Genomic DNA, 20680 nt, shown 5'->3' with positions numbered 1-20680 from the left:
AGGCTTTCCCAGGCTTCCTGCGGCTCTGCGCCACCCTCCGGATCCCGGCGCGAAGCCGCGCGGGGCTCCGGAGGGTGGCGCAGAGCTGCCTGCGCTCCCGGGCTTCCTGCGGCTCTGCGCCACCTTCCGGATCCCGCCGCGAAGCCGCGCGGGGCTCCGGAGGGTGGCGCAGAGCTGCCTGCGCTCCAGGGCTTCCTGCGGCTCTGCGCCACCCTCCAGATCCCGGCGCGAAGCCGCGCGGGGCTCCAGAGGGTGGCGCAGAGCTGCCTGCGCTCCAGGGCTTCCTGCGGCTCTGCGCCACCCTCCGGAGCCTGGCGCGAAGCTGCACGGGGCTCCGAAGGGTGGCGCAGAGCTGCCTGCATTCCGAAGCCTGGTGCGCGCTGAAGAGCACGCCCGGGCTTCGCGCACCTCTCCGCAAGCCTGGGGAGACCGGTGTGGCTCCCTAGGCTTGCGGATAGCAGGCTTTCTGGGGGCTGGGGTCGGGGGAAGCTCGGGCTTCCCCCGCGCCTGCCCCGTGCCTGGGGGGGAGGGAAATATTTTTTTTTCTTTATCCCCCCCCCCAAAAAAAAAAATTAGGTGCGTCCTATGGGGCGGTGCGTCCTATGGGGCGAAAAATACGGTAATTAAAATGTGCAGTAAAAACAATTCCATCAAAACATTAAAACAAACACCCACAATTGAATGCACAGTAAAACAAGCCTGTCAAAACAGCACAGTAATTAAAACTTTGTGTCTCTAATACAGAACTATGCTAAATATGAATACTGGTAGATGGGAGTTGTAGTCCAAAACATATGGAAAGCACCAGGTTGAGGGGTGGGGTGTCTTTTTGCTTGCCTCTCTGGGAAGGATCCAGGGCGCCTTTGTCTCATTAGATAGCATCTGTCGGAAAGTACCTTTTGCAGATATTTAAGGAAGTGTCACCTACAGTTTCGTGTCCCTATTTGAAAGTGCACACATTTATTCCTTTCTCTCAGCTATTGGTCCTCTTCTCTCTCCCTCCCTCCCCAAACACTCATCAAACTTGATAGCTCAGTGGTGGACCATCTGCTATCTAGTAGCTCCAGGAAGGGGTGGGAAAGCCTCTTGACTTAAACCCTGGAGAGCTACTTCCAGTCAGTGTAAAAAGGTAAAGGTAAAGAACCGCTTCTGGTGCAATGGAACACTGTTACAGAAACCAGAGCGCACGGAAATGCCGTTTACCTTCCCGCCATAGCAGTACCTATTTATCTACTTGCACTGGTGTGCTTTTGAACTGCTAGGTTGGCAGAAGCTGGGACAGAGCAATGGGAGCTCACCCCGTTGCGGAGATTCGAACTGCCGACCTTCCGATCAGCAAGCCCAAGAGGCTCAGTGGTTTAGACCACAGCGCCACCCGTGTCCCTCCAGTCAGTCCTGAGATGTACTGTCCTGAGATGAACCAATAGTCTGACTCCGCATAAGGCAGCTTCCTATGTTCCTGTGTTGAGATCCTTTTACCTGCATGTCTTTTCTTTCTGCAGGTTGTTGCTTTAACCTGCTCTGCCATTTTTTAATTTGCTGTTTTATGTCATCTTGCCTGTATTTTTATTGCATTTTTAGTGCTCTACATTGAAAGCAGCCTTGAGGGCCTCCCCACAGAAAGCGGCTTCTAAGTAAATAAAAGTTCTCTCCCCTTTCTCTCTGTGTGCAGAGCCCATGGGCATGGGGGCCAGACAGTCCTCTGCTGGAGGTCTCTCCATCGGCCAGGGTCCAGCGACAGAGACTGTGGAGGGCGCTTACAGAAGTGGAGAATTTGGTAGAGCCCAGGAGCTGATTAAAGCAGTGTGTCAGGAGAACATCTCAGCAGTGGAGAAGGTAAGGGCACAGCCGTCAAAATTCTGCGCCAAAATGAAAGACGAGAAGAGTACATTCTGCAAATCAAGACATTTGCTATAGGATCTCCAGCATAACCTTGCAGCCTCTTGAATCTTGTTTCCTAGGAGACCCCTATTTCTCTCACAGAGCTGCAGTTCCCAGAATGCTTTAACAATCCCTCTTCCCAGGGAACTTGGGGAATTACAGTGGTACCTTCGGGTTACATACGCTTCAGGTTACATACGCTTCAGGTTACAGACTCCGCTAACCCAGAAATAGTGCTTCAGGTTAAGAACTTTGCTTCAGGATGAGAACAGAAATCGTGCTCCGGTGGCGCGGCGGCAGTGGGAGGCCCCATTAGCTAAAGTGGTGCTTCAGGTTAAGAACAGTTTCAGGTTAAGAACAGACCTCCGGAGCGAATTAAGTACTTAACCCGAGGTACCACTGTATAGCTCTGTAAGGTGAATAGTGTTGCGCATCGAGGTCCCCAAGACACCCCCCCAAAGAAAATCACAATTGACACTTAATTTTTGTTTAAGGTTTTTGGCATAATTTTGGCCACAACTTTATTCAAATCACAGCAATGTGAGTGGTTGCTTAGGCATTGGTAGCACTAACTGACCCCGCACGTGGACAGCTCTGACATTCGCACCCCCCGCGACGTCAGCAAGGGTAAGACACCTGGGGAGAGAGACGGGACTGGGAACCATGCCTCACCTCTCCCCAGAATGCTCCCAGGGGCCCTAGCCCCTTGCCAGGGGGTTTTGGACAAAAGCATGGGGAGCCCCTGGGTTCCTTTAATGGAAAACCCTTGAAACAGCAGCAGCAGCATTATGGAGGGGCAGACACAGCCAAATCCATACCCCTCCACCAACCAATTCCAAGACCAATGCCTAACTGCAAACCTTACAAGTTGTGACGATTTGCTACGCAGTAGGCAAAAACCAAGTGGCGCACACTAATCAGCCAAATGGACAAAATTCCTACTGGGCCCCTGCCCCAAAGCAGACAGCCCCATGACAGGCATAGCAAGGTCAAGCAAACAGCCTAAAATTAGGGAAGGGAAGGCGGGTGATCCGAAGTAAGCAGCGAAAAGAGGAAGTTCTTCGCTGCGAGCATTGTATTTAACAAATAGGGCTGTCAATCAGCAAATGGCAACATCTAGATTTCCCCAGTAACAGCCAGCCCCTGCTTAAAGGATGGCCAAACCATTTGCCTAGTAACAGTGAGGTGTCTTGTCAGCCCCAACCGCAACCTGTGCTCTCCATGAGGGAGAACACACTTTCTCCTAACAATTACTTGCACTCTTAACAAACGATAGTTCCTAGGGTTCTTTGTGGGGAAGCCATGACTTTTTAACATTGCCCGATAACTGTAAGGTGAAAATGAGGCCAATATCTCACGATTCCCCCATGCCCACTTAACTTCACAGTGGTTGCATTTAAGTGCGGCAGGTCTCCCATTTTGTTCACAGTAGCAGCATTGTGGAAAGGGTTAACCACCCTTCCCACCTTTGGCCTGTTATTTTTCCCACTGGGGAGCAACTCTGAGGGAGAATACGATTGAGATCCAGAAAACAGCAGGGGTGTATACGGAAAATTCCCCTCTACCCACCTCTACCCCTGTAGTCAAAATCATAGGCTAACCCTGCTAAGCCGTCCCACAGTGCGTTACTTTGGCCTACTCGCTTCCAGATTCTTCTCTAGCTACCCCTCCACCAGGGATGAGGAACCAGTGGCCTTTCAGAAGAGTTTGGACTCCAATTCCCATGAGCCCCAGACAGTGTGGTCAGTAGTCGTGGACGATGGGAGTTGTAGGCTAACAACACCTTGCGAGCTACAGCTTCCTCACGTCAGTATATCCTGGTGAGATCGAGAAGGCCATTTTATGAAATTCCGGGCCACATCCCCCCCCCCCAAAAAAACATCTTATGGAGAAAGTAGGTAGAGAGACAAACAAAGCATCTGAACTTGTGGGCATCCAGCGAAGCTGAATATTGGAAGATTCAGGACAGATTTTTAAAAACTGTGGAACCTCCTTCCATACAAGGCATTGGTGGCCACCAACCTAGGGGGCTTTAAAAGAGGATTAGACAAATTCATGGAGGATAAGGCTAACAGTGGCTACTAGCCATGATGGCTATGCTCCGTCTCCACAGGAGGGGAGAAGCTCAGGTGCTAGTTGCAGGTTCCCCAGTGGCATGGGAGTGGCTACTGTGAGAACGGTGTGGGCCATCGGCCTGATCCAACAGGCTCTTATCTTTGATATATCTTCGCTATGGCTTGTGAATAACAAAAAAATCTCTGTGTTTTGGTTCATTTGGGCGCGTATGCTATGTATTCCACTCTTCTTCTCCAAACCAGGGCTTCCTCTTGAGTCTTTCCACTGCCTATGGGGACCTTGAGACCGTGAGGTATTTGCTGAAAGAAGCATGCGTGACTTTGCCCCTGGAACCCAATGACGATAACCCAGCTGTTGTGGCAGCATATTTTGGGCATACAGACGTTGCTAAAGAACTGCTGGATTCTTTTTATGGTAGGTTATTCTCCTGCCCATCCCATTAGCCTTTAAGGTGCTTGTTGAAGCTACTTTGCCTCTAGTACCTTCCATTGAAGGGCCATAGCTCAGTGGTTGAGCATCCACCTTGCAGGCAAAAGGTCCCACATTTAAGCCCCAGCATCTCCAGGTAGGGTTGGGGGAATGTCCCCTGTCTGAAATCCTTCACAGATGCTGCCCCAGTCAGTATAAACAATACTGAACTAGATGGATCAATGGTTTTACTCAGTGTCAAGCAGCTTTCCATGTCCCTATGTTCCATCTGTCACACCAAGCGGCCATTTTAAGCATTCTACCATTTTAAGCATTAAGGATTTGAAGCTACCTGGGCCCCTAAGCTCAGCCTTGGAGGCCCTGCTGCCTGGACCACCACTAAGTTCAATGAGATTGATAAATACCAGGGTTAGGACCTTTTTCGTGGTGGCCCACATAGTAGAAGTCTCTCTATCCTAAAGCTCTGATTGGTCACCTCTCTTAACACATTTAAGTGGACCCGCTGACTTAAAACAACAACAACAAACTGCCAAGCACTTTATTTATTGAAGGACTTATATACCACCCTCTCCATAAAATATCAGGGAGGTATACAACAGTATGTATACTATAAAATATAAAAACCATTTAAAGCAGAACACAGTAGTCATTAAAATGGCCGGCTAATAAAAAGGTTGTAAGCAGCTGCAATAGGCCTTTTGGCATGAAACTGGTTTTATTTGTGGCCCCTTATGTATTATTGCACCTGATACTGTTTTAGTTTTAAGTTTTAACTTCCACGCTGTGAAGGGCCTTCCGAGGGCTTTTCCTACAAGGCAAGGTATTTATAAACAGTGCAGCAATAAATTGTAATAACAGTTTAATAGGGAAGCTCCTTCACAAAGCAACCGTTCCCAGGATTCCTTGGGGAAAGCCCATGACAGGATAGAGCTTTAAATTTTACTGTGATTATGCCCTAAAGCTAGACGTCGTATTTATCTAAATTGAAAGTCGAGTTTCACAGGGCTCCAGACTCCATGCCAGATAACCAGACTGTTCTGTTGACTGGCAGTCCTGAGGCTACTGAGATGGCAAATAGCCCTGGGTGTCCTGTTACAAGATAATTGACAGGTGTGCTGTTTATGGGCGATGCCCCTTGTGTTTTCTTGCCTGTAAATTGATCCAGAGCCTGACGTAGTTGTGCTTGTGCTTGTTTTTTTAAAAAAACAGGTCCTGCAAACACGTTGCAGCTCCTGAACTGGATGCTGGCCATTGCTTGCCAGCAGGGCCACCTGGACGTAGCCAAGCTCTTAGTGCTGACATACAAAGCAGACCCCGACAGCTATGCCTTGAGAAAGAACGAGTTTGCAGCTCTGACACGTTTGCCACTCTATGCAGCTATGAAAGCAGGTACTGTATGTGAACGTGGGATCTGTGGTCTCCTTTCCCTTTTAGAAACTTCGCATTCTCACTTAGGGGCAAAAGTAGAAAAGGTTGGCGGCTCTGGCTGCAAAATGGCACCATTCCCCATTCCACACTGTATTTGACACATAGAGGTTTCTTTTTTTAATCAACGAGCCTCTCAGCTGGTGTTTTTTAATTACCTGGCTGTGTTCACACCAGACATTTAAAGCACATAACTTCTCCCAAACTGTAGTTTGTGAAGGGTGCTGGGAATTGTAGCTCTGTGATGGGTAAACTACAGTTCCCAGGATTTTGGGGGGGAGGGAGCCTTGTGATTTAAATGTGCTTTAGCTATATAGTGTGCATGCAGGTCTTTGGGATGTATGGCATTTTTGTTTTAAAAATAGCCTGAAATGTGCACATGGGTGTTAATTTTCTTCCCTTCCATCTTCTTTGCTAGGACATGAAAAGGTTGCTGCCTTCTTGCTTGAGAATGGATCCTTCTTTTCTTCCTACGTCCTGGTGGACTGCCCCAGCACAAGCAAACAAGTTCTTCGTAAATACTTCGTAGAAACAATCAATTTACCTGGGAATGCCCCGGCAAAGACAGTGAGTAGGTGTTTGCATATCACAAGACAAGGGGAACTAAGTGACTTGCACTTGGTAATGCTAATAGCATGCCTTTGTGGCCTCAGATACACTCCATACTTCCCCTTCCCCCCAAAAAAGTTTCTCTTTAATTCATTGCTTTAACACAGCGTGAAGACTTGAGCGCACAGTAGATCAGTCACAATGCCCCATGATAGGCCTATTTTTGTCCTGATAAGCTGGAATGAGTCAGATGACTTTCCCTGGCCTCCATTAAGGCTTGCAGCTTGGGCAGGCTGGCTGGCTGACTGGCTTGAGCAGGCATAGGAAACCTTTGGGCCTCTAGATGTTGCTGAACTACAACTCCCATCAGCCCCAGCACTTGTGGCCAGTGTTTGCCATGGTGAGCATCCATCTCCCTACTGGCGATTGTGATGCTGAGAACAATCTGTTTGCATGTCCGTCTGTGGTCCAGAGCAGAAATTACTCAAGTGTATTCAATTGGCATTTGTTCACATTTTTAAATCTACAAGTAATTATTGTGTTCTTTGCATTGTTCTGTTGTTTCCTTTGCACTGAAACGAATGTGACTTCCACATACAATTTCATAAGTTAAATAGCAGAACAGTGAGACACGTAACTTAGTGGTTGTCGGGAACCAAACTAGAGCAGCATGAAAACAGTGCTGATCATGATGGTTGGAGCAAAATTGCAGCATTCTTACCAAACAGCTGAACGGCCTGGATGCATCCCAGAGATTCAACATTTTATGCTTTTCAGTCAGAGTCATTGATGATTCCCATTAAAACCTTCACCTTTCTTTCACATTCAGGCTCTTTCTGTGAACTGGTCGAACCTTGGGCTTCCTTGGGTGGATCTCGAATGGTTGATAGACATTTCCCACCAGATAACTGAGCTGGACCTCTCTGCCAATTGCTTGACCTCCCTTCCTTCTGTTATCCCTTGGGGACTGATAAACCTCCAGAAACTAAACCTTGCTGAGAACCGGTTAAACCAACTTCCTGATGTACATTCTTCAGATGGAATCATCTGCACAAAGTACGTACCATGTCTTGGTTGGGGAACCTGTATCCCTCCCACTGCTGTGGGACTCCAGCTCTTATCATCCCTGACAACTGCCTCGCTAGATGGGGCTATTAGGATCTGGAGTCCAGTAACATTTCTTGGTCCCACAGATAATGAAAGGGACCACATGATCTCGGGTATGCCTTCTGGTAGCTTGGTAAATCTTAAGAAACCAAACCAAAATGCAGCCTTGAACTCAGTGGTTAAAATCAGTGCAGTCCTAATTCATATCAAACAGACAAACAACTTTCCAAAATATATAGCAGATTTATCTTTTGTGTTTATTTAAATCCACAGGTTGCTTGAGATCGACATTTCCAGCAACAGGTTCCTTATTCTTCCTTCTGGATTCCTGCACCTTTCCAGACTCCAAAGGCTTGTGGCTTCCAAAAATTATCTCGAAAAGTTATTAGATGTGGAGAATGGTGGGTGCTTCTTAGCTGAGAATTTCTGGTTGGCCTGTGCGATCTGCCTAGCCAGTGGGTGGGAACCAGTAAACCTTGCTGCCATTCTCACCAAACCTTGTGGATTTGTGACGAAACTGTCTAGCCAGAACTACCTGTGCAGGGTGACTGCTGATCTGCCGATCCCTTGTCAAGAGTCCTCTGCCACATAGCCTACTGTGCTGTGTGTTCTCCTGCTTCTCATAAAAACATACGACCAGCTTGCAGAATCAGGACAAGCAGCTGATTAGATGCCTGTGTGAAGGCCCCCCCCCCCCAAAAAGCAGGACCCAGACACAAGAGCACTCACCCTTCCTGTGGCTTCTGTTCATCATCATTACTGCCCCCAATCATGGAGGCAGAGCATAGCCTAGTAGCGGCTGATAGTCTTCTCCTCAGTCCTCTTTTAAAACCATCTAAGTTGGTGCTCATCACTGCCTCCTGCAGGAGAGAGTTCCATCGCTTTAACTATGCACTGTGTGAATAAATCGTTTCCTTTTTCTGACCTGAATCTTCCAATATTTGGCTTCCAGGGTCTACTGTTCTAAGAGAGGGAGAACAACTCCCTATCTGCTTTTTCCGTGCTACTTTATAAACTTCTTTCATGTCACTGCTTAGTTGCCTTTTCTCTATAAAGAAGTCCCAAACACCTTACTTCATAGGGGGTTTTGTGATCTAGCCCCAGATCACCAGTAATTCAGCCCCAGAGCTCAGCATTCTTGTGCTATATAGTACAGTGCAATGGAGATGTTTCTCCTCGTCCCTCAATTCCTTGCAGGCTACCAACTTCCTTTTAGTTTAGTTTCTCTCTCCACTCCTTTTGTATGTCCTGTCTTTTTTTCTTTTAGTTTTGTAAGCACAGCTAGTCTCATTTATTTATTTTTTACTGACACAAGCTGCTTTTAGTAGACACCTGTTGTCTGAAAATCAGGATACAGTTAACTGGAAATAAAGAAAATGAATAATTTCATTACCCGCTTATGACAATTAAGAACCTCTCACAAAATCTTCCTTCCTTTCTTCTTCTTCTTCTTCTTCTTCTTCTTCTTCTTCTTCTTCTTCATCATCATCCTCCGCTGATTCTTCTTTTTCTTCTTTTTTTTTAGCAGTTAACTGGATTGGATTAAGGAAGCTGCAGGAGCTGGACATCTCTGACAATAAGTTGTCGGAGCTGCCCACCCTTTTTCTCCACTGTTTGAAATCCTTGAATGTCCTGAATGCATCCAGGAATAACCTGAAAGTGTTTCCTCGGCCATGGGCCTGTCCCTTGGTAAGTCTGAACTGCAGTCGTGGCAGAGGCCTTGTAAGATGGCACATGAATTGCTTGGCATGGCTGAGGGATGCCACGTCTCTTGGACTATAATTGGGATTCTGCCCAGTGAGCTCCCTTGAAGAGTAGATAATGCCTTGGGGATTTCTGTCCACATACAGACTTTCTTTTCCCTCTCAATTCTAGAAATGCTGCAAAGCCGCTAGAAATGCAATTGAATTCCTCCCGGATACTTTGGCTGTTTTCTGGAAAAATCATCTCAGGGAAGTGGATTTTTCTGATAATTCCCTGAAAGAAGTTCCCCAGTGTCTCTTCCAGCTCGAAGTAAGTGTCACTACGCTTTTGGTTGCCTTCTTTATTTCAGAGAGTAAATGTAGATATAATTACTTCCCCAATTACTTTTGTGTCCCTAGAGTGGCAGAGGAACCTAGATGGAATTCAGTCGAAAGGGTACGTTGCGTGATAGGATTCCGAATGGACCTTTTGAACCGGCTACAAAATCTAGCTTGCTAAAGCCACAATACCAGTGTAGTAGTTAAACCACAGAGCCTAGGACTTGCCGATCAGAAGGTCGGCGGTTCGAATCCCTGTGACGAAGTGAGCTCCCATTGCTAGGTCCCTGCTCCTGCCAACCTAGCAGTTTGAAAGCACATCAAAGTGCAAGTAGATAAATAGGTACCGCTCCGGTGGGAAGGTAAACGGCGTTTCCGTGCGCTGCTCTGGTTCGCCAGAAGCGGCTTAGTCATGCTGGCCACATGACCCAGAAGCTGTACGCCGGCTACCTCAGCCAATAAAGCGAGATGAGCGCCGCAACCCCAGAGTCGGCCACGACTGGACCTAATGGTCAGGGGTCCCTTTACCTTTTAGTTATAGAGAACCAGTGCAGAGTTAGTGATTGGAGCAGAGGTAGCTAAACTGTGGCCCTTCAACTTGAGCTGTACTCTAGCTCCCATGAGCCCTGTCAGGAATGATGGGAGTTGTAGTTTGGCAACAGCAAGAAGGCCATGGGTTAGCCACCACTCTGAAAATCAGACTAGAAATGGGAAGAACCAAAATCAGGGCCTCAACCCAGACAGTCACTGGATGACCTTGGACCACTCCTTATCTTTTGGTCTCACCTGCCTCACAGGATAAAACCAGGTGAAGGGAGGAGCATGTACACCTCCTCAAACCTCCCTAGAAAGCGGGCAGGATAGAAATGTAAGAAATGAATTCCTGCAGGAGGTTTTTTGTGTGTGTGTTCTCAGACCTCCTTCAGACAGCATTGTTCCATTCGGCTCCCAGCTGTCCTTTAGGGGAATTAATTGCTAATTGGGATTGAATAGTCCACTCTGGAACAAGAAATGGTGAAGTCATTCATGGTGGTTGTGGCGACTGCAGCCCTTGTGTGTTGCTGATGTGGGGAAAAGCTACCCCCTCTCAGAATGGTCCAGTATATGCCTGTATTTCCAGCAGGGATGTCAGAAGGCAGCTGTCTTTGTCACAATCAGTGCTGTTTCCATTCCACTGCAGTTTGACCTCTGCCAAAGAGTACATTTTCCCCCCATCTTGCTTTCCACTATTTAACATAAATCATGAAAGTTAGAGATTTAACATAATTAAGGGAGTCATTATTTCCACACCATTCGTTTCAGTGCAAAGGAAGCACAAATTTAAAGGGGGGGAGGAGTCAGTGATTGTGGATTGTTTACAGACTGAAAAACAAACAACAACAGCAAATACCAATTGATATTCTCTGGCCTGATTCCCACTTCAGATGTGGGACAAACAAGCAAACAATTTTCACTTCTGTTTTCGTTCGAATTCTCCAGCAACCATATTTTCCAGTTAACCCCATACTTTCCTGCTAGTGGTCCAGGGAAATCATGAGTCTGATATGACTACAGTGAATTTTGCGCCATCAAATGTGCACCCTAATTTTCGCGACATGATTTGGCAAAAAAAAGAGTGCATTACCTTCGAGTAAATATGGTATGTGGGGGCTGAAGTTGGCTGCGTAAACTGGCTTTGGATTCCTGAGCATTAGACAGCATAGGATCTGAGCAGCTCTCATAAACACGGCTTTGTTTCGCTGAAGGAATCAAATACATGGCTAGGAAGGCACATGCCAGTCCAGCCTTTGGAACACTAGGTGGTGCTGCTGTGGCATCTTTTCCTGGGCTTATCTTTCCTCTGTGCCACCACTCTTGCTATGCTATCATACATTATGCTATTGGTACAGTGCAGCACAACAAGAATCGCAGTAATTTAGAAACCAGAGTCCCTGGCAAGCTTGCAGTGTCTCACCAGCTGGGGATCCAGGGAAATCATGAGTATGATATGACTATCGTATACTGTTCATATAGGAAGTTGCCTTAAACCAAGTCAGGCCATCAGGCCATCTAGGTCAATGTTGTTGACACTGTCTGGCAGCAGCTCTCATGGTGTTTCACCCAGGAGTCCTTCCCAGCTGGAAGTGTGAAGGATTGAACCTAAGACTATTTCTTTTCCTAGCATTAAGCTACACTATGGCTCTTCCCCAGAGATATTCTTTGCTGCTGACCAAAAATATAGGGTCATTCTGTAGACGAAAAGACCTATGAAATCAATGGTTCAGGGGCAAATGTTGACAGCTGTGAAATGGAATTTGAATTTCCTGAGAAATTTGTAGTTCAAGCACAAGTTAACCTATTGTTGAACTAGAATATGAGTTTCCTAATTCCCATTGCAAACTACCAATGCTGTTACACTGGTATAAAGGTAAAGGTAAAGGGACCCCTGACCGTTAAGTCCAGTCGTGGACGACTCTGGGGTTGCGGCGCTCATCTCACTTTACTGGCCGAGGGAGCCGGTGTTTGTCTGCAGACAGCTTCCAGGTCATGTGGCCAGCATGACTAAGCAGCACACAGAAATGCCGTTTACCTTCCCGCCAGAGTAGTACCTATTTATCTACTTGCACTTTGATGTGCTTTCGAACTGCTAGGTTGGCAGGAGCTGGGACCGAGCAACGGGAGCTCACCCCATCGCGGGGATTCGAACCACCAACCTTCTGTTCAGCAAGCCCTAGGCTCAATGGTTTAGACCACGTGCCACTTAGTCCATATGCCTAACCAAAATGAACCATAAGGGTTCTGCTCTTTGTTGGGGCCGGGATCATTCCTCCCTTTCTCTGTTTTTTGCTCAGGTCATTCCATAAAACACCATACCATATAAATAAGTGGTAGCCAACGAGGTGTCCTCCAGATGTTGTTGAATTACAACTCCCATTATTCCTGATCATTGACTATCCCATCTGGGGCTGATAGGATTTGATGTCCAACAACATCCAGAAGGCTAAGCAAAAATAGCCTTCCAAAATTCTCCATTCTTTTTGTGAGAGGCAAATTCTGGAGTGAAATATTTCGAAGGAGAGAAAGAGGTGAAATTTTCTGATGGTTTTCCCTCAGAAAGCTCTCTCTGGCAAGATTTCAACTCGCTTAACAGAGATTGGAACTCTACTGTTATTTCAACTTGGTGGAAGGAGGAAGTGGATGAGCTAAGTCATGGCAAAGTCTGTTGCTTCCTTCAACAATGTTTAAAGAGTATTAAAATCGTTGCACCCACACATCTTGGATGGCAAGATCAGGTAGTCCAGTTTGCCAAATAATCTCCAGGCGTGGACTGAGATTCCTGCAATGGTTCAGGATAAGCTCAAAAAAAGTTTCTTTTGTTGTTGTTGTTTTTGTTTTGTTGTTGTTGATAATTTTCAGCTCTACCTTCGTTGTGTGAAACTACTGGAACTTTTAACCGATTATCCATTACTGACCCCTCAAAACTGTCGCTTCCCCTTTCAGGCAATGGTGTCCTTGAAACTCTCAGGAAACCGCTTAGTCACATTACCTTCTCAGGAGAAGTGGACTTGCAGGCAGCTGAAATCGCTTGATCTCTCGAGGAACCAGCTTGGAAAGTGAGTTCTTCGTGTTGGTTTTGGAGCAATCCCACAGAGGAGGGCTCTCTGGTTCATTGGTCTTTGTTTGCATTTGCCTACAGAGCTGGCGAAGGGGGCAGAACTAAGCGGATTTCATTTTTCACTACAAGGAGCAGAGCACGTTCTGGCACCGATTCGGGTATGGAATGCGGGGACCGAAGGGCTGGGCGGGAGCTTATGAGGAGGGGAGGGCTGGTTGCAATCCATTGGTCATGGCAAGAAGGATCCAGCATGCAAATTATTATCACTATTCTTCTCTTCATTATTGCCCTTCCACTGCTCACAGAGAGTTGTGTCCAACTAAGTCGTTGCATGAGCAGAATGACTTCTGCTTGCACCATGGGACTTCCACTCCATCCTGCCTGGATAGCTCAGTTGGTTAGAGCATGGTGTTGATAATGCCAAGGTTGCAAGTTCAATCCCTGTATGGGACAACTGCATATTCCTGCTTTTGCAGGGGATTGGACTAGATGATCCTCAGGGTCCCTTCCAACTCTTATGATTCTGTGATCCCCTACTTCTTCCAAAAGGAAAAAAAAAAATCTGCTCTGCTGATTTCCCTAGCTCCCCAGAGCAGTTGTGAAGGCACACAGTGGGAGGAGAGGAAAGAAAATTCAATTGTGCAAGCAGAAGCCATTCCTCTTGTGCATTGACTGAGACCCCATCCGCATCACACATTTAAAGCAGTATTACACCACTTTAAGCAGTCATTGTTTCCCCTAAAGAATCCTGGGAAGTATCTTAAAGAGGTCAAGGGTTGTTAGGAGACCCCTATTCCCATCACAGAACTGCTGTTCCCTCTTCCCAGGGAACTCTGGGAATGGTATCTTTGAGAGGGGAATAGGGAAAGGTAAAGGACTGGACCATTAGGTCCAGTCGTGACTGACTCTGGGGTTGTGGCACTCATCTTGCTTTATTGGCCGAGGAAGCCGGCATACAGCTTCTGGGTCATGTGGCCAGCATGACTAAGCCGCTTCTGGCGAACCAGAGCAGTGCACGGAAATGCCCGCCAGAGCAGTACCTATTTATCTACTTGCACTTTGAGGTGCTTTCGAACCGCTAGGTTGGCAGGAGCAGGGACCAAGCAACTGGAGCTCACCCGGTCGCCGGGATTCGAACCACCAACCTTCTGATCGGCATGTCCTAGGCTCTGTGGTTTAACCCACAGCACCACCCGCATCCTGAGAGGGGAATAGGGACCTCCTTAAAACACCTTTCAAAACACCTTTTTAAAGTTTAAAATGCCTTTCAAAACACAGGAATAAGGTGGGTCCTTAAAATATACATCTCGAGTATCAAAAGTCAGGGGAAAGAGGTACATTTAGAGCATTCGCTGGAAGTTATAGGCTGAAGGGAAGGAGGCGGTCTTTCTGATATTTGGGACCTGAGTCGTTTAGGGCTTTAAAAACACCGACATGAGCACCTTGAATTGGGCCCAGAAACAAACTGACAGTCAATGCAGCTGTTTTAATACGGGGTTATACGAGATGTAGATGGAACTCCAGCCAGTAATCTGACGGCTGCATTTCCCCGAGTTGTCTTCAAGGGGCAGCCCCACATAGAGCGCATTGGAGTAATCCCGTCTGGAAATTACCAGAGCATGGAGTACAGTGGCCAAGTCATCTCTGTCTGAAAAGGGCCATAGCTGCTTTGAATGCATAGCGTAGATGGGGCCTTGGTTGGATTCAACCCAGAGGCATGTAAAATCAACTGCCCTGTGAGCAAGGGGAGAGAACGACAACAAGGCGATCTGTCATTGTCTCCACCTCTTTAAATAGGCCATTTTAAAGCCCACATTCACTGCTAATGATTTGCTGTTGTTTCTATTCATCTGACTTAAGTTGCTCAGGGAGCCTTGTCTGTGGAAGAAGACTGCCATAAAAAATGTGTGATGTTCTTGTAAGCATTCGGAGGTTGAAACAGGCTCTTCTGTGTTCTCCTACTGTAGATTTTTATCAAGGGGTTAGAGAATGCATCGTTTATCCTCTCTTGAGGCAGCTTCCTGGTCTTTCCATAAATGTTCTTTTGTGTATCTTCCTTGAGAAGACTGATCTATTACCGAACAGGTGGCAACATATCTGAGGCAACATGTCATCTCTCTCAGACCAGTTATGATAAATTAGTTCCTACCTTGTCAGTGTCAGTAATTAATTAGTGCTACTGACATTCTGATTTAGGGTTGTAGCCAGCTAAGTTTTACTCAAGAGTAGACCCACTGAAATTAATAGGCCCAAGTAAGTGGTGTTCATTAATTTCAGTGTGTCCACAGTGAGCGCATTTTGCATTGAATGCAGCTCACTAGTGCAAAGGCAAAACGTGTCAGTTTTACTGTTGCACAACAGTTGAATCCATCACATCGGTTTTACTAGTAGAAACAAACTCATGGCACAACAGACAGAACAGTCTATTGTGCAGTGAAGTTACCCATCACCTGCTTATGTATTTGCTTGTGCTACATCGTTCCGCCAGTGCAAAACATTTCACCAGAGGAACAAGTGTTCTGTTAAGTGAGGTTAACTTAGCATTCCAGTCGAAGCAACCACATATGTTTTGTGCTTTGTTTTTTGGTCAATCAACTGTAATGAACACAATGATTGACAAAAAAAATAAATAACACAGGAAGGTGCCTTATGGAAGTTCAAACGATTTGCTGTACTGTTTCTGGAGCCTGCTAAAATCCTTTTTTGTCTACCCAGATCTGTAAAGATGATACGTGTTTCAGTATGTAATTTTATTATGCAAATATTTTAAACTGCTGGTTTTTGTCTGTATTTTGCACAAAAAAGTTAACTTGTTTTTAACTCTCAGCTTTTGTCAACAGTTTCAATGGATAGTATTCAACTAAGTTTTACTCAGTGTAGACCTACTGAAATGAATGGCCCTAATTTAGCCATGTGTTCATTAATTTCAGTGGGCTGCTCTGGAGTAGAACTTAATTGAATACCACCCAGGTATTCTGTTTTAGTTTACATAAAACATATGTTTTAATTTACATCAACCACCTAGACATTTTTACAGCTAAGCGGCATGCAAATTCTGTTGGCTAAATAAAATTCTGTTAAACAAACTGCCCGCGACTTCATACTTCTGCATTCATCTTCCACATTTGCTTGCTGTTTGCCTTTTCCCCCCTCCCCAGGTTCCAACTTGGAGTTTCCTGAATTCCTGTGCGAGTCTCTGGAAGTCTTGTGTCTCAATGACAACCATCTAGACTCCGTCCCGCAGTCAGTCTGCCTTCTGAAAGGCTTATCGGAGCTTTACTTGGGAAAGTAAGTTCAGGTATCGCGCACTGTGGGTGGCTGGTGTCATGGAAACTCTTGCTGCTATCCCTTGATAATCCTTGAATGTTTCATCTGATCCTCCCTGTGTGCTCTGCAGAGGCAGTGTGGTGCACTGGCTAGAGCACAGGGGCACAACCTGCACCCCTCAGCTTGTGCCTCTTGGTCTAATTTCAAAAGCCCTCTGCCAGTGACCAGTTTAGGAGATATCTGACTGACTGCTGGAGGAGAGAGAGGAAAAGGGCTGACTTTGCCCACTTTCCTCCCTCTGGCCCTTGACAGATGTTATGTACTGAGCTGAATCCTAGAATAATAGGATCCAGAATGCAGCAGTCTGATTGGTCCACAGGAGCCACCCAATCCAGCTCCAGGTGGAAGTGAATCAGCGACTTGATTGGCCTGCAGGAGCAGCCCGGAATTAGCCAATCACACGGGAGCCATTGTGTAAATAATGTATATATAGCTTAGACATTTTGGGGAAAGTTTCATTCATTGCTACTATGAGCTGAATAAAGAGCATGAAATTCACACTCGACTCAGAGTATATTTCAACAGATTGCAGCACTCTGCAAAAAGAAAAAAGGTTGCCCTCCCATTAGTCAGCGTGTCTGACTAGGGCTTAATTCACACAGAACATTTAAAGGACTATGATACCACTTGTGCAGTCATGGCTTCCCCTAAAGAATTCTGGGAGCTGTGGTTTGTTAAAGGTGCTGAGAGCTCAGTCGGTAGAGCATGAGACTCTTAGTCTCAAGGTAGTGGGTTCGTGCCTCACGTTGGGGGGAAAAAGATTTCTGCATTGCAGGGTGCTGGACTAGGTGACCTACGTGGTCCCTTCCAACTCTATTCATTGGTACCTTGGGTTACAGACGCTTCAGGTTACGGACACTTCAGGTTACAGACTCTGCTAACCCAGAAATAGTATCTCGGGTTAAGAACTTTGCTTCAGGATGAGAACAGAAATCGTGCGGCGGCAGCAGGAGACCCCATTAGCTAAAGTGGTACCTCAGGTTAAGAACAGTTTCAGGTTGAGAACAGACCTCCAGAACGAATTAAGTTCTTAACCCGAGGTACCACTGTAATTTTATGATTCTGGGAGTAATTAAAAGGCCCCTGTTGCCTTGCAGAGCTACAGTTCCCAGAGTTCCATGTGGAGAGGGGTTGGTTGTTAAACCACCCTGGGAACCGTAGTTCTGTGAGGGGGGACAAGGGCCTCCAATAACTCTAGGACTGGGGACTCACAGGTTCAACTCAGCCCTCAGCCATGAAGCTCACTGAGTGACCTTGGGCCAATCAGAATCTGACCATGGGCCAGGCCTAACCGCCTGATAGATTTGTTGTGAGGTAAAAAGAATAAAACTGAGTGAAGGAGAACTACTTGTGCCACTTTTGACTCATTAGTGGAAGGTGCAGTGTAAAGCAAACATAATTTCGCTTTTAGGTGAAAATGGGTGGTAATTCTCGGTTTTGCCCATTCCTCCAGAAATTTCCTCACCTGCCTCGAACTTTATCTAACAGGACATCCAGAGTTTGGCAAGGGGCAGGTTGGCCAACACATTTACATTAATGCTTTCTGTGTGGCCCCAAACCCCAAGAAATTTCATTAGTTCGATCACTTCTTTCCAATTGAATTCTTTAAAGGTTTACACCCAAGCTGGAGCCCTTTACGTTTCACCTCAAATGTTTGCATTTGTCAAAATTTGGTGGCCACCATCATGTAGATACCCCTCTCAAGGAAGGCTGTTGATTGGCCGGTGGGTGTGTTTGTTTATTTTTTGCGCAGTAACGCCGGCATACAAGAACTTCCTCCTGAACTTGGCCAACTGGTTAATCTTTGGCAGCTGGATATTGAAGAGCTAAATATTGGCAACCTCCCTGCAGAGATCAGAAAAGAGGGTGAGTCTGCTTCCTCCCTGTGGTTTTATTAATATCAGCTGTTTGAACAGAGAGAGAATCCAAACCCAGCCTGGGTGAATTTATTATTGAATGGTGGAGAAAACAGGGTGGAATCTGTCCAGGCTGCCGTTGTTACAAAGTGGAATTGTAAACCTTTCCATGCGATCCAAATTCGGCTTGATCGGTTTGTTCTCGGGGCAACCTTTTTCTGTCATAGTTCATAAAGGTCCCTTTTGTGTTGCACATATTTTGTGTCACATGTGCAGCGGTACTTTTAGGGATGCTGCTGATGTGGTTATGGATGTTTTATTTTGCACTGTTATCTTTTGTCTGACTATTTCTGTGAAAGTGTTTTTAAAAGTGACATATCAGCGATATGGTGGTTAGGGATGGAGGAGACTGGTTTGAACTAACGTACACATTTCTTTCAAAGCTGTTTGTTTCTCCTGATGTAATGCATTTTTGCATGTTGCTTTCACTGAAATCGCTTTTACTCGCACATGTACCTGATATGCATTTTTGTACACATTGTTTCGTTTGGAGAGCTGCATTGCAAAATTTGAATAAGTGTGGGTTTCATAGGATAGCTGTGTTTTGGATCTCATATTGTTTCAGAAAGTGTGCATTTGATAGATTTGCATTTAAATGTGAACTAGATCGAATTTCTCCCCTACCTTTATGTGGCAGCATAAAAATACTTTTATGAATAAGTCCACAATTAGAAATTACAGTTCCTTGGCCTGGATGAATTAAGTATGCATTCATGTTCATTTTTAAAGGTCGTGTTAGAGCATCCACTTGAGATTTCCCTCCCACCCCATCATTTTAATCCAGCCTAATCAGCTCCAAAGGCTATTTGCTTCCTCGTTAAAAACATTTCTATTTGAATTGGGAATTGTTGTCCCCACCCATGCTCTTTAATTCAAGGTGTGTTAGAACAATCCTTGCAAATCCCTCTTATACTGCTGTGATCAGTTAAGCAGTTTTTCCATCCCTTCACTTGCTAGGCCCCAAGACCATTTTAGCTTACTTGCGAGCCCAGCTACGCAAAGCAGAGAAATGCAACCTGATGAAAATGATTGTGGTGGGTCCTCCGCGCCAGGGCAAGTCCACACTGATTGAGATCCTGCAGACGGGGAAAGCTTCTCATTCGATGCCCAGTGACGGCACCATCCAGACCACAAAGTGGGAGCTTCAGAGACCGGCTGGACTCAAATCAAAGGTAAATCAAAGGTAAAACAAAGCTTAGACTTGGAGTGTCAAGCTCAAGGCAGGGCAGGACAAGACTTCCTCCTTTTCAAAGGGGCAAACCAAATACAGTGGTGCTTTGGAAGTCGAACAGAATCCCTTCAGAACAGAAGGGAAGCTCCTGCAGCCAGTCAGAAGCCACGGAAGCTGCATCGGATATTCAGGTTCCAAAGAACATTCGAAAACCAGGACAATCACTTCAGGTTTTCGATCGTCCGGGAGCCAAAGCATTCGACTCCCAAGGCGTTTGAAAACTAAGGTACGACTGTAGATAGATGGTGGGGGACTGGTAATCAGGACATATTCACCCCTCCAAACACATGTTTGTGGCATCCCAAGGTACTCACAAAATTTGTAATTTTAAAACATTTTAAAATGTTTTGAATGCTCCTTTGGGTACCCCACTGTGATGCCATGATACCAGCAGGCTTTTTTTGCCCTTCTGCATTTTTTAATTTTAAAAACTATGTTTTCCACAAAGGTCAACGAGGCTTCCGGCTTCCTTTTCTGTTGCCTTTCCAGCAACTGGTATTCAGTGATCAACTGCCTCTGAACGTGGAGGTTCTGTGTAGCCCTCTAGGCCAGGGGTCAGCAACCTTTTTCAGCCATGGGCTGGTCCACCGTCCCTCAGACCATGTGGTGGGCCAGACAATATTTTTTTTGGAGGGGGGGAATAAATGAATTCCTGTGCCCCACAAATAACCCAGAGATGCATTTTAAATAAAAGCACACATTCTACTCATCTAAAAACATGCTGATTCCCAGACCATCCGTGGGCCGGATTGAGAAGATGATTGGGCCACATCTGGCCCATGGGCCTTAGGTTGCCTACCCCTGCTCTAGGCCAATAGCTGATTTGATAGTCCTATCCTCCTTGACTTGGTCCATCCCCCATAAAGAGGCATGGATGCGTTCACCCGGTGCTTATTACCTGTTTTGTTTCCCTGTGTCTGCAACCTTTAAAGCTGCCTAAGCTAGTGATCATTACCACATATTCTGGCACTGAATTCCATAAATTAGGAATGTGTTGTGTGAAGAAGCGCTTGCTTTTGTCCACTCCAAATCCATTGCCAATCAATTTCATTGGGTCACACACACAAACACACACACACATACACATTCTAGCACTATGAGAGAGGGATGCCCTATTCAAGGC

General features: G+C 46.1%; 1 protein-coding gene across 1 annotated transcript in view; it reads left to right on the top strand.

Annotated features, from left to right (window-relative positions):
• LRRK1 (leucine rich repeat kinase 1) overlaps nt 1-20680 on the top strand; it is an 85357-nt gene that overhangs the window by 29665 nt on the left and 35012 nt on the right. The window contains exons 3-15 of the mRNA XM_083586102.1: nt 1673-1836; nt 4200-4371; nt 5596-5775; nt 6230-6378; nt 7190-7416; nt 7741-7868; nt 8993-9156; nt 9343-9480; nt 12969-13081; nt 13165-13241; nt 16242-16371; nt 18164-18276; nt 19284-19498. Of these exons, the coding sequence (XP_083442228.1) occupies nt 1673-1836; nt 4200-4371; nt 5596-5775; nt 6230-6378; nt 7190-7416; nt 7741-7868; nt 8993-9156; nt 9343-9480; nt 12969-13081; nt 13165-13241; nt 16242-16371; nt 18164-18276; nt 19284-19498 (1970 nt within the window). The remainder of the gene's footprint in view (nt 1-1672; nt 1837-4199; nt 4372-5595; nt 5776-6229; nt 6379-7189; nt 7417-7740; nt 7869-8992; nt 9157-9342; nt 9481-12968; nt 13082-13164; nt 13242-16241; nt 16372-18163; nt 18277-19283; nt 19499-20680) is intronic.

Source organism: Podarcis filfolensis (assembly GCF_964270895.1).
Source record: "Podarcis filfolensis genome assembly, chromosome: 14".
NCBI lineage: Eukaryota > Metazoa > Chordata > Lepidosauria > Squamata > Lacertidae > Podarcis > Podarcis filfolensis.
The sequence above is the reverse complement of the archived record's forward strand: the minus strand, read 5'-3'. Positions and strand labels throughout refer to the sequence as shown.